The sequence below is a fragment of the Elgaria multicarinata genome, chromosome 19, assembly GCF_023053635.1.
Source record: "Elgaria multicarinata webbii isolate HBS135686 ecotype San Diego chromosome 19, rElgMul1.1.pri, whole genome shotgun sequence".
Classification (NCBI taxonomy): domain Eukaryota; kingdom Metazoa; phylum Chordata; class Lepidosauria; order Squamata; family Anguidae; genus Elgaria; species Elgaria multicarinata.
Genome location: NC_086189.1, coordinates 11582587 through 11599811, shown reverse-complemented (window position 1 = coordinate 11599811; position 17225 = coordinate 11582587). Strand labels below are relative to the sequence as shown.

Sequence of the window (17225 nt, the reverse complement as noted above, 5' to 3'; positions counted from 1 at the left end):
TTTAGTCAGTTGCAATGCCTTGCTGGGACAACAGCTCTCCTTTATGGGTCACACCCCTGCTGCTGCTGAGACGAGTTTAGCTCATTTTCAAGCTAAAGTCGCCATTTTCAAGCCCCTGCCTAAACCAAAAAATTGCTGCCTAAATCTAGCACCCAATTTTTAGGTGGGCTCTTTTCCCCACTCAGATGACAACTATTGGAATGATAATGCCAGGTGATTGCTGCATGGTCTGAGCCAGCAAAGCAGTTCTTACGTACTTGCCTGCATATGAAGATTTAGTGGAGATGCCCTCTTGAAGGGCCTGCATTTTCCTGGGGTTTGATATCTGCCAACCTGCGCAATGCCATTCACGATGCAGTCACCCCGATTGTGGAACTCCCTCAACCCCCCGTCTCCCTATATATGGTCATCACAAGTCTTACAAGCCTCCAGCACCAACTACACCCAAGCTTTTGACTTAAATTGTGTTGCTGCATCCTGTAAACTGTTAATTTATCTTCTTGTTTTCTCCATTCTTCTCTGATATACTGTTCTATTGGTCAATCTTTGTATGATTTTACTGTGCTTTTTGGATTCTCTTCTAATGAAAAGGGGTTAATAAATGTTAGAGAAATAAAGATGTACGTAAAAAATTCCTGACTGTTAGAGCAGTATGACAATGGAACCATAGAATCATAGAAGAGTTGGAAGGGGCCTCTAAGGCCATTGAGTCCAACCCCCTGCTCAATGCAGGAATCCACCCCTCCTCCTCCCTCCCAATCCCCTTTCCTTTTGTGTCATGTTATTATTATTATTATTTATTTATATAGCACCATCAGTGTACATGGTCTTTTAGATTGTAAGCTTGTGGGCAGGGACTGTCAAGAAATACTTTTGTAAGCTACCGTGAGAGCCTTTTTTGGCTGAATGGCGGCATAAAAATCCTTAAATAAACAAATAAATAAAGCATACCTGACAGATGGTTGTCCAGCTGCCTCTTGAACCCTAGGTTACTGGTTCCATTGTCATACCACTCTGACAGTCAGGAAGTTTTTCCTGATGTCCAGCCGGAATCTGACTTTCTGTAACTTCAGCCTGTTATTCCGTGTCCTGCACTCTGGGATGATCGAGAAGAGATCCTGGCCCTCCTCTGTGTGACAACCTCTCAAGTATTTGAAGAGTGCTATTATGCAACCAATGACCTAGGGAGGTTGTGGGCTCTCCCAGACTAGAGGCCTTCAAGAGGCAGCTGGACAGCCATCGGTCTGGGATGCTTTAAGGTGGATTCCTGCATTGAGAAGTGGGTTGGACTCGATGGCCTTATAGGCCCCTTCCAACCATTCTATAATTTCATGATAAATAAATAAAATTATGTGGATCATTCAGATCATCCCAAAGTGCCAATCCTTGGGCCAACATGGACATTGCCTATATTTATACCCACTGAGCTTTTATTTGCCATGATATAAAGCATATCTAATCTCTGGAACAGACCAAGTGGTGAGCTCTGTATAACTCATCACACAAGCGAGATAATATGAGATCGGCAGCCTCAAACTGTGAAATTGAGCTGGGCGATGGGCTCCTCCATTCTTGCTTTCCAAAGAAGCAACTTGGTGAGAAAAAAAACCACAACCCAGCACCAATTGAGACATTCATATTCTAATGATATAACCACCTCCCACTGTTTTACTGAATGCAGAGAGGGCGGGGTTGGTGGTGGAAAGTAGCTGATGGCTCCTTGCGTTCTTGGAATGATTTTTCAAGAAAATTACATGCATTAATGCATCTCATACATCTCCTGAAAGGCCTCCTAATGGGGAAACTTAACAGAGAGTGGATGCATTTCATTTCACTGTGATTGCAACAGACACCCAAGAGGAAGAATGACAGTTTTTGTTTCAAAGAAGAAATGCAAATCTTCATCCTATTGCCCCCCTCTCCCTCCGCGAAGGCAACTTTGATTTCTTTTTAAATGCTGTAATTTGAAATGGGGAAGAGGGGCCGACGAAGGGCAAGATGGATGGATGATATTCTGGAGGTGACAGACTTGACCTTGGGGGAGCTGGGGGTGGCAACGGCCGACAGAAAGCTCTGGCGTGGGCTGGTCCATGAAGTCACGAAGAGTCGGAAGCGACTGAACGAATAAACAACAACAATAATGCCACCGGGGCTTTGCAATAAGCGTTGCAAAGGGGAATAATATTCCATTGCAAATGAAGGGCGCCCACATTTAAAAGGAATCCAAGGAGTCAAATATTTCTTTCAGCCATCAGTTGTCAAACCAAATAAGGTTATCTCCCCATTAAACAACATTATCATGAGGTGTGTGTATGAGTGGAGATGTGGAGATTGTTAGAATGTATCCTCTTTGTTGTCAAATCAACAATCACCTGAATAATAATAATAATAATAATAATAAGGATTATAGGTTCTTTTCATAACTTCTCCACATACAGAGTAAATGCTGGAGCGTATTCAGAGGAGGGCAACCAGGATGATCAGGGGTCTGGAAACAAAGCCCTATGAATAGAGACTGAAAGAACTGGGCATGTTTAGCCTGGAGAAGAGAAGATTGAGGGGAGACATGAGAGCACTCTTCAAATACTTCAAAGGTTGTCACACAGAGGAGGGCCAGGATCTCTTCTAGTTCATCCCAGAGTGCAGGACATGGAATAATCGGCTCAAGTTACAGGAAGCCAGATTCCAGCTGGACATCAGGAAAAACGTCCTGACTGTTAGAGCAGTGCGACCGTGGAATCAGTTACCTAGGGAGGTTGTGGGCTCTCCCACACTAGAGGCCTTCAAGAGGCAGCTGGACAACCATCTGTCAGGGATGCTTTAAGGTGGATTCCTGCATTGAGCGGGGGGTTGGACTCGATGGCCTTGTAGGCTCCTTCCAACTCTACTATTCTAGGATTTTATGATCATGAAATAAGGATTAGTTTTTAATTATGTAGCATGAGGCTGTTTAAATGAGGCTACCATTTAAGTTAAATTCAAGTTAAAGGAAGCCAGATTCCAGCTGGACATCAGGAAAAACGTCCTGACTGTTAGAGCAGTGCGACAATGGAATCAGTTACCTAGGGAGGTTGTGGGCTCTCCCACACTGGAGGCCTTCAAGAGGCAGCTGGACAAGCATCTGTCGGGGATGCTTTAGGGTGAATTCCTGCATTGAGCAGGGGGTTGGACTCGATGGCCTTGTAGGCCCCTTCCAACTCTGCTATTCTATGATTCTATGATTCTATGAAATACAATATAATGTTCTGTCTCTGTCTCAGCAGTGGAGGAATGATCAGTTGAGAGAAATCAAGCTTGACAAACTCATGGTCTGTATCTGAGTAAATGTAATACTAGAGCAGGGCTGGGGAGCAGTTATTTTCTAGGGCTGTGCTCCGCTTCTCTTCGGGTCGGAGAAGCAATAGCAATAAATTTTTTTATTGTTTTCTCCATCAAGTCATGAAGAGTCGGAAGCGACTGAACAAATAAACAACAGACAACAACAGAACAGGACAAAACAAAAGTTCACAAACTTAACGAACAATACAATTCAGCACAACTTGTAAAAGCACACATACAAAGCATATAAGGCCATATTCCATTTAAGGCATTCTTCATGGCAGACATATGGGCTACCTATTCTTACTAGTTAGTTCCCCAAATACCATAACTTTATATTATTCTTACATTACTTTAGCCAGCATTCTACCTCTCTTGACCCCAATTGTATATTAAGACCACAGATTATATGTGAAATCCACAGACATATCAATCATTTTTTCCCCAATTCTTGCAAATATTCTGTCCCTACTTTTAACTGGAGATGGCAGGGATTGGAGCTGGGCCCTTCAACGTGTAAAGCACGTGCTAGGGCACTCCACCAGCCCTGCTTCTCTGATCATCCATTAGAGGAGAGATCAAGTAAACTGAGAGACGCAACAGAAAAGATGGAGGCGTTCCAATGAGTCACAGCCCAACTTAGCTGTCCCGGCTGTTGATGCAATGAATGGATTATGTAGGCAGCCTCTGAGGCCCAATTCATAAGTTGGAGACCTGGGAGTGCTTCCTGTTTCTACGCTACTTCTTGGAGCTGGGTCAGTGTGGTCATGACTTGGTTTCTGCCTACGTAAATCTCGAAAAAGCCATAAGAAAGCTGACCTTTGCGTGGGAAGTGCTTGGCCTTAGCCTATTATTAGGCAGAATGAGGTAATCGCCTCAGGTAGCAGATGCTGAGGGATGCAGGAACAGCTGGCATGCCTAAGCTACAGCTGCTTCACTCCCTCATGTAGTTCAGGAGGCAGGAAACATGACATCTTTGAAATGTCTGTCGAAAGCCCGCGCCGTTCCACCGAGGCTTTCCCCGGGCTGTAACTGCCTCTGAGTTTACTTTTAACTGCTGTCCAGGCAAGTCCCAATGAAAACCATAGAATACAACATGACAGAACTTAATGCAGAGCTTTAGAAGTTTAAAAAGTAATTTTAAACTTTTCCAGTTCTGTGTTATGCTTTGCCATGGAGCATTTTACGGTCTTCGTTGTGAACTTCCAGGAGATCCTTGGCTATTTGGCAGCATAAAAAAAGTCAATAATGGTCCTGATAATGATAGTTTGGGGTGGGCAATTGGGCTACCTGACTGGCAGGGTTGAAATAAACTTGAATTGCTGGTTCAATGGGCTTCTGAACATTGAAGGGGAGGGTGCATCTCGTCCTTTGCCTCTGGCAGCAAAATCTCTTCGGCTGCCTTGGGCCTGATCCACATAGTTCTGAGATCCATATGTCTGTTTGCTATCAGAGCAGCATGGCAAGATTCCATGGAGAGCTCCATACCATAAGCATTAATTTGGATTCCAGGTAGGGGAAAGAGGGCTATCATAGATTGTAGAATCATCCAATAGAGTTGGAAGGGGCCTATAAGGCCAGCGAGTCCAACCCCCTGCTCAATGCAGGAATCCACCCTAAAGCATCCCTGACAGATGGTTGTCCAGCTGCCTCTTGAAGGCCTCTAGTGTGGGAGAGCCCACCACCTCCCTAGGTCACTGGTTCCATTGTCACACTGCTCTAACAGTCAGGAAGTTTTTCGTGATGTCCAGCGGGAATCTGGCTTCCAGCAACTTGAACCCATTATTCCGTGTCCTGCACTCTTGAATAATGGAGAAGAGATCCTGGCCCTCCTCTGTGTGACAACCTTTCAAGCACTTGAAGAGTGCTCTCATGCCTCCCCTCAGTCATCTCTTCTCAAGACTAAACATGCCCAATTCTTTCAGTCTCTCCCCTGATCATCCTCATGGCCCTCCTCAGAACCCCCTCCAGCTTGTCTGCATCCTTCTTGAAGTATGGGGCCCAGAACTGGATGCAGCACTCAAGACGAGGGCTAACCAGTGCCGAATAGAGAGGAACCAGTACTTCATGGGATTTGGAAGCTATACTTCTATTAATGCAGCCCCAAATAGCATTTACTTTTTGCAGCCACATCACACTGTTGGCTCCTATTCAGCTTGTGATCTACAACAATCCCAAGATCCTTCTCGCTTGTAGTATTGCTGAGCCAAATATCCCCCATCTCATAACTATGCATTTGGTTTCTTTTTCCTAGGTGTAGAACTTGGAATTTATCCCTATTAAATTTCATTCTGTCGTTTTCAGCCCAGCACTCCAGCCTATCAAGATCACTTTGAAGTTTGTTTCTGTCTTCCAGGGTATTCGCTATCCCACCGAATTTTGTGTCATCTGCAAATTTGATCAGCGTTCCCTGCATCTCCTTGTCTAAGTCATGAATGAAAAAGTTGAAGAGCAAGTTAATGGCAGTGCACAGTTTGATGCTTTTAGTCTGTTTTTAGTCTGTTTTTAGGAAGTTTTAACAACGTATACTGTGTTTTGATTAATATTTTATGTTTTTTCTACTTGTTCCCTGCCTCGATCAGGATGGAGAGACGGGTTAGAAATAAATTAATAATGATGATGATGAAGATGATGAAGTAGGCTTAGCCTAACTCAGCCATGGAACATGTTTTCAGTGCCAGGGCTGAGTCATGAATGGTACAAGGTAACAAATGGAACCTACAACACAATGTTGCCTTGTGGAGTACGCCTGTTTAGAATTCCAGCCAACCACACTCTTTTCTGAGGTTCTCCATTCCGTTCTACCTCTCTTGACCCCAATTCCCCCCTCCCCCACAGACACTCAGCATCTTTATGGACACACCCTGCCCCAAGCTTAGGGGGAATTTTGTTGCATTTCTGCAAACTGTGGGGTTCCCCTGAACCTATTGATACTTAAAATCCTTTGGCCTCGGCAGAAGATGGGAGTCTGAGTGCAAAAGGTACGCTCTGTAGCAAAGGAGCTTTTTTGTGTATAAAGTCTAGAAAAAGGCCTTCATTGGCAGATCAGGGTTTGCATGGGGATGAATATTTACTGATGTGATGAGACAAATTGTCTAACTATCTATGCTTCCTACAGGAAACTCAGTAGCAAGACATTTATTTATTTATTTAAAACCTTTGTATCCCATCCTATATCATTAAGATCTCAGGGTGGTGTACAGATAAAAGCATACAGTATAAAACAATAAATATACACAGCTAAAAACAAATTAAACCATGAACCAAGTTAAAACAATATATAATTCAAAAGCAGTAAAACAATTAAAACAGTTAAAACAATGCACCATCTTAGTGAGTTTAACCATTAAAGGCTTTGTTAAAAAGCCATGTTTTCACTTGGCGCCAGAATAAAATCAGCATTGGTGCCAGTCGGGCCTCCAAGGGGTGCCAACACAGAGAAGGCCCTCTCCCATGTCCCATCATAGCATATGTGTTGCATTGGTGGGACGCGGAGGAGGGCTCCTCCAACAGATCTCAAGTCTTGGGCAGGCAGATATTAGGAGAGGCGCTCCCTCAGGTATCGAGGTTCCAGTCTGTTTAGGGCTTTAAACATCATTACCAACACCTTGAATTCTGACCAGAAGCATATAGGCAGCCAGACCGGTTTTGGTCTCTGTAAGATGTACCCGCCAGCAGTCACAATGACTGAGGCCTAACATAATTCCCACCTCATAGATTATTATGCAGATCGTGCACTTATATAGGGTGACCATATCAAAAGGAGGACAGGGCTCCTGTATCTTTAATAGTTGTATTGAAAAGAGAATTTCAGCAGGTATCATTTGTATATATGGAGAACCTGGTGAAATTTCCTCTTCATCACAACAGTTAAAGTTGCAGGTGCCCTGCCCTCTTTTAAATCTGGTCACTCTAGTATAGCTCCTGCAGCTTTAACTGCTGTGATGAAGAAGGAATTTCACCAGATTCTCCATATATACAAATGACACCTGCTGAAATTCCCTTTTCTATGCAACTGTTAAAGATACAGGAGCCCCGTCCTCCTTTTCATATGGTCACCCTAACTTATATATTTATTTATTTAAAACATTTGTATCCCGCCCTATATCACGAGGATCTCAGGATAAAATCATACAATATAACACAATAAATATACACAGCTAAAAACAAATTAAACCATGAATCAAGTTAAAACCAGTATATAATATTAAAACAATAAAGACAATTAAAACAGTTAAAATGATGTGCAAGATGGCGAGGTCCCAAGCCGTTTAGGGCCTTAAATGTCATTACCAACACCTTGAATTCCGTCCGGAAGCGTACAGGCAGCCAATGCGATTCCTTTAAGACCGGTTATGTGGTCTCTGTAAGATGTACCTGCTGCATTTTGCACTAGCTGCAACTTCCGAGTTGTCTTCAAGGGCAGCCCCACAGAGAGTGCATGACTGCAACAGCACCCTTCCCCCATCACAAGCCCGCCAACAGCCAGTGTATAGTGCTTCTGATACTAGAGACCATTAGGACTAGTAGCCATATAGCCATCAGGGCTAGTAGCCATTATCATCCATGAATTTGTCCAATCCCCTTTTTAAAGCCATGCAAAATGGTTTGCCCATCACTAGAGTGGTTAGTGTCAAACTGGGAGTCGGGAGATCCGGGTTCTAGTCCCCACTCGGCCATGGAAGCCCACTGGGTGACTTTGGGCCAGTCACAGACTCTCAGCCCAGCCTACCTCGCAGGGTTGTTGTTGTGAGGATAACATGGAGAGGAGGAGGATCACGTCAGCCTCCTATGGTTCCTTGCCAGAGGAATCTACATGTATGAGCAGAGGAAGCTGCAGGAGATGTATGTGTGTATGTGTGTGTATGTGTGTGTGTGTGTGTGTGTAATAATAAATTAAAAATGACAATGCAGACCGGAAAGAGAGCCTGATGAACATAGAATGAGACGTCACTAAGCTGGGGTGGGAGTGGATTGAAATGCTGCCTAAGGTCTAAATATAGTCACAGGAGATGTTGCTGAATGATTGTGAAATCGTTGCTTAGGGAATTGTTCATTGTTCTGCTGAAAAGACCACATCAGTTTGCTGAGGCCACAGTTTTGTCCTGCTGCCATGGCTACATTGCACAGACGGCCTCAGTGTTTGCTGTAGGAGAGCATAGAGGATGGCTTCCATCTCTGTAGCCTCGCTTTGATACATAGTGTAAAAGTTGAGTCAGGTAAGAGGAGCTTAAGGCCATAGCTAGACCTAAGGTTGATCCCTGGATCGTCCAGGGGTCAGACCTGTTCATCTAGGTGACACACAGGGGATCCAGTGCTCAAGCAGGGGCGAACCCTGGATGATCCCAGGATAAACCTTAGGTCTAGCTGCGGCCTAAGTGAGAGAGTGACAGAGCCACTATTTCCGCTTCAATTGTGTTAAGACCAGGGGCATGGCTAGAGGGGGAGACCACCGGAATCATCCCTGTGCATCCACATGACACCCAGGGCATCCCAGGAGTAGGGAGGGATGAACCCTCCCTTGGCTCGGGATATCGCCCTAACTATCAATTCCAATTTTTCCGCGCTCTCAGAATGATCCTGAGACCACGGAGTGTGTGGCCCGCCGTTGCTGTTTTGTCCCAGCTCCTCACGAGTAACCGCGGGGAGCCAGGAACCGGGCATGGAGCTCCTTTACCTTTAAGTTTTTTTCCCCAAAATGGCGGCCGCGATGTCACATGCCACGTGTATACGAGGGCGATGATCTCATAATCATAAAATCACAAAGTCGTCGCCCTCCACCCCCCTCATCTAGACATGCCCCTTTGGGCTTTGGAAGTTGGTTCCCTGGTCAACAAACTCCAAGACGGGTCTGTCTGTTACATCATCGAAGCTGGGAGTAGGGATGTATGTGGAATTTGTTCCAGTTCATTCTTGAATAATATTTGCCCAGTTTAACCCTCCCGGACTGAACACAGACTCGGACGTAAACCGCGGTTGAAGTACATACATTTCCAAGCATGCGGTGCGATCCATGGATTTAAAAAAGGCATCCAACCGCAGGCGTGCATTTGGAAAACGCACATGAAAAAAAAGCTTGCTTTCAGGGGAAAAAAAGCACACAATCCAATTTAATCCATGGGAGAAGAACGTGTACATTTCAAAGATGTACACAACTGAGGCATACATTGAGAAACATACCACACAAAAACATGCATTTTTATATGGGTGGAAAAAAGCTTACAGTCTAATACAGGCTCAAGGCAAAAAAAAGTTTTGAGATGGAATTCAGATAACTTTGGGGAGCTCAGATTTGGCGGGTTTGCACACCCTTAGCTTGGACATAGAATCATAGACTAGTAGAGTTGGAAGAAGCCTATAAGGTCATCGAGTCCAACCCCCCGCTCAGTGCAGGAATCCACCCTAAAGCATCCCTGACAGGTGGCTGTCCAGCTGCCTCTTGAAGGCCTCTAGGGTGGGAGAGTCCATGACCTCCTTAGGTAACTGGTTCTATTGTTGTACTGCTCTAACAGTCAGGAAGTTTTTCCTGATGTCCAGATGGAATCTGGCTTCCTGTAACTTGAGCCCATTATTCCGTGTCCTGCACTCTGGGAGGATTGAGAAATGATCCTGGCCCTCCTCTGTGTGACAACCTTTGAAGTATTTGAAGAGTGCTATCATGTCTCCCCTCAATCTTCTCTTCTCCAGGCTAAACATGCCCAGTTCTTTCAGTCTCTCTTCATAGGGCTTTGTTTCCAGACCCCTGATCATCCTGGTTGCCCTCCTCTGAACACGCTCTAGCTTGTCTGCGTCCTTCTTGAATTGTGGAGCCCAGAACTGGACACAATACTCTAGATGAGGCCTAACCAGGGCCGAATAGAGAGGAACCAGTACCTCAGGTGATTTGGAAACTATACTTCTATTAATGCAGCCCAAAATGCATTCATAGAATGCATTTCTTGCAGCCAAAGGATGCATTTCTTGCAGCCAAAGGAATGATCCTTTGATTCATTCCCGTAAGCTCCATGCTGTCCTTGAATTATGGCCAGCCTACACCCGAAATGGAATGTCACCGACATCAGAAATGTGGCACCATTTTGGAATTCACCTTTGACTCATGGAATTTCAAATCTTTTCAGTCCTTCACTTGTGAAGTATAGCTTGAATAATAATAATAATAATAATAATAATAATAATAATAATAATAATAATAATACAGCAACTCTCATTGATGAATTTCCATGCAGTCACGTTTCCTAACAACCTCATATTAACTACAGCAAACGGAACATATTTAGATTCCAGGTTAAGACATTCACTTTTCCAGCAGGCATTTAAACTTTAATCTATTTCTCTGAATATTATTTTTACTGCTGGCTCCTTAACACTTTTAATATTGTTGATATTTTTAATGTTTAATATTGTATTACTTTGATACTTTATTGATGTTTTTTGTTTTTGTTTCAGGTTTTTTTGGGGTCTTATATGATTGTTAATTGAATGTAATCAATTAACAATTGACTATATTCAATATTTGTACAAGTGTTTTTTTTAAAAAAAAACAGTAGCTGTAACAGGTAATATTTGGGGGTTGGGTGGGGTTGGAATTCACATAAGTGGGATATTCTTTGTTTATTTGTTCATTTATATATACTCCACCTCTTCATCCAGAAGGTTCCTCAAATTGGCTTATGTAACATAGCAAAATCAAAATGGGATTAAATTGGGGCTGCTCCCATTCTTTCTGACATGTAGTATTACCCCTCATCTCAAAGTCAAACTCAGCTCACTTCCAACTCATCTGAGACTCAAACTCAACTCAAACTCAACTCAAACTCAACTCAAACTCAACTCAGACTCAAACTCAGCTCAACTCAAACTCAAACTCAAACTCACCTCAGACTCAAAATCAATTCAAACTCAACTCAAACAAATTTACTAACACACCCAACAAACATCACAAGATTCCTAATAACACAAAAGATTGCACATTCTCTTGATTCTTGTTACTCCAAAACATTACAAATAAGGACCACTTTTTTATATATATAAATCCATTATTTTGTTGTCTTCCCTTTCTAATTCTTACTATTTTGGTTACCTTGACCATGTTTAATTATTACTACCCATGACAAATTCTGATAACAAACTGAGATTATCATGGATCTCTCAGACTAATGTGCAGAATTGAACTTGGTTTCCACCAGCTTTTCCACTTCTCTCATGTTCCAGTACAGTTTTGGGCTCAAAAACATATCAAAATACATTTTAAAATGCGTCTTCTGAGACAACACATGTGTAGAAATGAGTGTGTTTGGGACATAGTTGGGTTTAAATTGATGGTAAAATTTTGATTCATACTTAAATGTGAAGCTTCACGCAGATTGTATAAAAACTCAGTTCAATGTGGAGATACGACGATGGGTCACATTTATGGGTGAACACATATGAAAGTGACATGGACCAGAAATAGTTTTACTTGTCCATTCCTAATGAAAATGTTAGTGTCACTTCTTAGGGAGATTTTCCTTTGAGGCCTCAGCTAGACCTACTGGTCTAGAGTGACGGAGGAGTGAAGATCTCGCAATATTTTTATTGCGAGATCTCCCCCTCTGTTTACACGCGATGACCTCGGAGGGCGAGGATGTTGCAGCCGCCATTTTTTTATATTTTTCTTAAAGAAGGAGAGCGCACGAACGCTCGTGTGCAGAAAGGTAGGGGTTTTTTAAAAATTTAAACTTAATTTCCCCCCTCCCCCACCCCACCCCTGATGGGCGTGGGTCCCGACTCCTCATGAGGAACCGTGAGGAACTGGGACAACCTGCAATGCCTACCCACGTGTTCCACGGTCTTGGGATCATCCCGAGACTGTGGAAAAAGTGGGCTCAAAGGCGAGGGCGAGATCCCGGGGCACAATAGGATCACCTTCTCCCGTACAATCCACCCCGCACACTCAGGTCCTCTGGGAAGAATTTACTCCAGTCAACAAAAACAAGGCTGACAATTATTACCCAGAGGACCTTCTCTTCTGCTGCTCCCAGATTTTGGAACGACCTGCTGGGAGAGATTCATTATTATTATTATTATTTATTTTATTATTTATTTATATAGCACCATCAATGTACACGGTGCTGTACAGAGTAAAACAGTAAATTCATCATAATTCATCATAAATGCATCATAAGATTCATCAACTTAACAGTTTTCGGGATTTTAAGACAGCCGTAAAGACCGATCTCTTCCGGCAGGCCTACCCAGTTGAATTTTAAGATGCCTTTTAATAATGTGCTGCTTTTAATGATGTATTAGTTTTGAATGTTTTAATTATATGTATTTTATGACGTTTGCATTTGTGTTGTACCTCGCCTCGATCCAGAGGGAGAGGCAGGTAACAAATAAAATTATTATTATTATTATTATTATTATTATTATTATTATTATTATTTATTATTATCCCTCCCTGATCCCGGGATCCCCTGTGCATCATGTGGATGCAAAGGGATGATCCTGGGGATCACCTGGGGATTATGCCCTGTCTAGCTAAGGCCTGAGTTTCTGACCCCTTCATTGGGTTTCTAGGATTGTGGGAGCAGCAGGCAAATACATCTTGTCTTTAGTGCACATAAACGGAAATGCAGTGGTGTGAACATTATGACTCCATGAAGCACGGAGTTTGCAATTTCACATGGGGGACTCTCCCAAGCAGATTTGGAATAGGCATGCAGGGTTGGGGGAGAGAAAGCAGAGGTGGGTTCGTTCACACAACATTGGTTTTAGCCCTATATTTCAAAGACCAGCCATCAAATCCAGAGCTAGCAGAAGGAAAAGTGCATTTCTGGATGTGTAGGTTCAAGACTGTGATACCCCCAGAGTGTTAAAAAGGAAGACAATGCTTAATTTCAATCTTGCTTTTTTTTAAAAAACAAAAAACAAAAACCTCCCTAAACTCTTCATCTTGAGAATTTTTCAAACTGCAACCTTGGACGGCATACTTTTGAAATCCCAAATGTGTTTCCGAGAACGGCAGAAGCTGAACATTTAATCATTAACGTGTTTTTTCTCACATATGTATGTTTGGAGAAAGAGAGAGAGAGAGAGAGAGAGAGAGAGACCACATCTATTAAAAATAAATATTTTCTTCAAATGAAAAAGTGCACAAATTCACTGGGTATATTATATATCTGCACCTCTTTAGCCAATTGAATCTCTGTGTGTGTGTGTGTTTGTGTATGTATGTGTGTGTTTGTTTAAAAAGCCATTAACATGTGATTGATAGAGATAGATATGGACCACAGTTCAGTGCAATGGAGGGCCATGGCTCTGATTCCAGTGGGGCTGAAATCAGAGCCACGATATTGTATTATATTGTATTTTGTATTTGGGTTTTTAGACTGTTGGTTGTTTTATTATGCGTGTTATGGTTTTAAGTTTTGTAAACCGCCCAGAGAGCTTTGGCTGTTGGGCGGTATAAAAATGCAATAAATAAATAAATAAATAAATCTATTGAGGTTTTCAGCCAGAGCTAGACAGAACTATAAAAGAGTTATCTCAAAGCTGAAAGCACAAAAATCAACGCATACTGTGTTAAGATTTGCTAAGGTTAGAGGTGGTCAGCTGGTAGCCCCAGCCAGTAGAGTATTTATAGAGAAAGTGGTACCCCAAGTAACATACAGTGCTGAAATATGTGGGGGGGGGGGGGCGGGGCGCACAAATGTACGCCCACTTGAGGTTGTCCAAAATAACTTCTTAAGGACACTGCTAGGTCTCCCACCAGGAACTCCCACCTGCTATACAAGGGCGGAACTTGGGGTATTGCCTGTAGCATACTATATTTGGAAGACTATGTTTTTCTATTATCTTAGAATACAACATCCGATAAATAAATTAGTAAGCCTCTGTGTAAATGAACAGAGAATTTCTCCCTTCAGAAATAATTGGATAGACCGATGCGAAATCAGATTACGAAACTTTGGCCTCGATCCTAAAGTAATTTCGGGTGGAGACGTACAACATCAATGCGATGCAATAAAGCAAGCACTGCAGAGCTATTTTTGTAAAATAGACATGGCTGCAATTAAAGTCTCTAGATTTCCCGATAGCTTTCGGCTCATAAAATTAACCCATAGGGAAGAAAAATATCTAACAGAAATTACCACCCCTGGCCTTCGCAAGGCGCTTACTAGCCTGCGATTCCAGACAATGCCATCCAACTTTAGAGAGGGGAGATTCAAAAACATCCCCAGAGAACAATGTTTATGTATTTGTGGTGACCAAGCAGTAGAGGATACAGTTCATTATGTTCTATACTGTAAATTATACAACACCCCTAGGGATAAACATCTAGCAAGATTTCTGGCTTCAATTACTCATTATACAGATCTGGATAAAATTGGCTACTTATTTACAAACACTGCAAAATCCATCTTGTTAAACCTGGCTTGCTTTGCAGTGAAAGCGGCAAAAATTAGGAAAGACTTAGTGTCCCATGATGATAACTAAGATTGCTGGTAAAAATCCTAACACTATATATGATGTTTTATATGTAAAAGTTCAATATTTGATGTTTAATACAATGCTGTAATGTAATGTAATGTTTTTATATCATGACTCTTGTATCTGGCTAAAACCCATGCTGGGTTGCCTTAATAAAATTTGATACTTTGATAAAAGAGTTATCTAAGGTACTGAACCTTACCCCCCCCCCCCCCCAAATAGGTTCTGCATCTTGGATAGCTGCTTTAGAGTTCCGGCCAGTTCCGACTGCAAGTTAGAACGAATTCACAGCCCCACCGAAATTAGAGCCACCAACCTCTCCTGGTTCAGTGGCACATCATTTGCATGCAGAAATTTCCCTGTTCAATCCTGGGCATCATCAATTAAAAGGACTGTAGGTAGCAAGTGATGGCAAAGCCCTTTCTCTGCTTGGAGAGCTACTATCAGTTAGAGTAGACAACACCAGAACAGACAGTCAAATGGTCTCTTTTTCTCTAAGGCATCTGCCTCTGGCAAGATAGACAGATATTCACACACATGGAGTTTTACGTAGTAATAGAAACAAAATTAAAACCCCTGTCGCAAGGGGTTTGCAATTCAAATTTTGACAGTATCCAGCTTCAAGGAATTTTGTTATATCTCAAGCAGCTTTGAGTCAGGGTCTCATCTTGGAAATCAAGTCCAACAACAACATACCCTCTTCATTGCAGTGGACTGGCTTTTTACAGTGGAGTTGGCTTCCAGGAGCCACCCAAAGCCAATCCGGAGTAACGCTCTGCGTGCCTTGGAACCTGGTGTTCAACACTTTCTCTTGGGAACAGGAGTGAAGAGAGATGAAGGACATATACAGAAAGTAACTTACCGTCCGCTGAAGTACTAAGACTACGATGACTCCCAGAGCGGCGAGAAGACAGAGGGTAAGAACAGCAATGACGAAATAGACGAATGTGTGGATCGGGGCACTCAGCTGTCTGGTGACACTTTCTTCAGTCATATCTCTGGCCACTTCCTGAGGACAATTCACTGCTAAGAAGGGTTTCTGCTCCAGCTGATAGTTCATCCCTTTATAAAGTCCTCAAGGTTTCGACCCATAATGTCCTTTGATCACCGCCGGTTATGAATCTCTGCTCCTGAGATGATTCCCCCACACCTTGGCTCATGTGATCTGGAAAAAAATGGTTTCATCGCTTGTCGTGGGAAGGAGGATAGGAGATGTGGAGGTGGGAGGTGAGTCAATTACCAGCTCAGAGAAGAGAAGGCGTTTCTGTGCTCCTGGGTTCCAGTAGGATGGGAGTTGGGCAGACCCATCACGGGTAACTGGTGCTGGATAGCAGCAGGTAACAAAAACAAACAAGAACTAAGCACAAAACCGAGCTCCTTTCTCTCTGCTCAGCAGATTTCTGCAACCCAGCTGTCACATTTTTGGTAGAAAGAACCTTTCATGGTTGGCGACTTCCTGTTTCACATATCACAAGCTAGTATCTTTCTTTCTTTTTTTTGCTTAGATAATGGGAGGGCCATGTCTGCAGCCGGGTTGAAGGAGTTCCCCTTTGTAGCTAAGGAGAACTGAATTTTCAGAGCCTGCTGACACATCTATTTTTAAAAATATGTACAACCCACCCACCCCAAATGCCCCTTGATTTCTACAGAGCTTTCTGCTGTTCCACCTGATGGAATCAGATATCCACAAGGTATCCACAAAGTTTCCAGACGTCTTCTCTGGGCATAGGAGCACCCCCACTCCAAAATAAGAAGGTTTGTCAATTTTACCTCTGCTCTTTTACAGAAAAGCCTCCACATAAAATATGCATCTTGCTTGAGGGAGAGTTGTGTAGACAGACAGCAAAGAACAGTGCTGAAACTGACAAGATTATCTTCCCCACAGCTTTCACTGTAGAGGAATCTTACCAAGAGTTTGGAAGTTTCATGTCTATCTTTATTTGCTGCAGAGGTGGAGAAAAACTACATCCATTTTTGCCACTGCTTCATACTGCCTTCATCTGTAAATCAGAGAATCCTAGAATAATAGAGTTGGAAGGGGCCTATAAGGCCATCGAGTCCAACCCCCTGCTCAATGCAGGAATCCACCCTAAAGGATCCCCGACAGATGGTTGTCCAGTTGCCTCTTGAATGCCCCTAGTGTGGGAGAGCCCACAACCTCCCTTAAATTTTCTTAAGTTAATCATAGAATCATAGAGTCATAGAATAACAGAGCTGGAAGGTCCCTACAAGGCCATCGAGTCCAAGCCCCTGCTCAATAGAGGAATCCACCCTAAAGCATCCCTGGAGATGGTTGTCCAGCTACCTCTTGAATGCCTCTAGTGTGGGAGAGCCCACAACCTCCCTAGGTAACTGATTCCATTGTCATACTGCTCTAACAGTCAGGTGGAATCAGTTACCTAGGGAGGTTGTGGGCTCTCCCACACTAGAGGCCT

General features: G+C 43.0%; 1 protein-coding gene across 1 annotated transcript in view; it reads right to left on the bottom strand.

The window, feature by feature from the left end:
• Positions 1 to 16185, bottom strand: part of TNFSF8 (TNF superfamily member 8) — a 116900-nt gene extending 100715 nt beyond the window's left edge. Inside the window, exon 1 of the mRNA XM_063144971.1 lies at positions 15653 to 16185. Coding sequence (XP_063001041.1) covers positions 15653 to 15850 — 198 coding nt within the window. The 5' untranslated portion in view covers positions 15851 to 16185. The remainder of the gene's footprint in view (positions 1 to 15652) is intronic.
• Positions 16186 to 17225: the final 1040 nt, after the last annotated feature.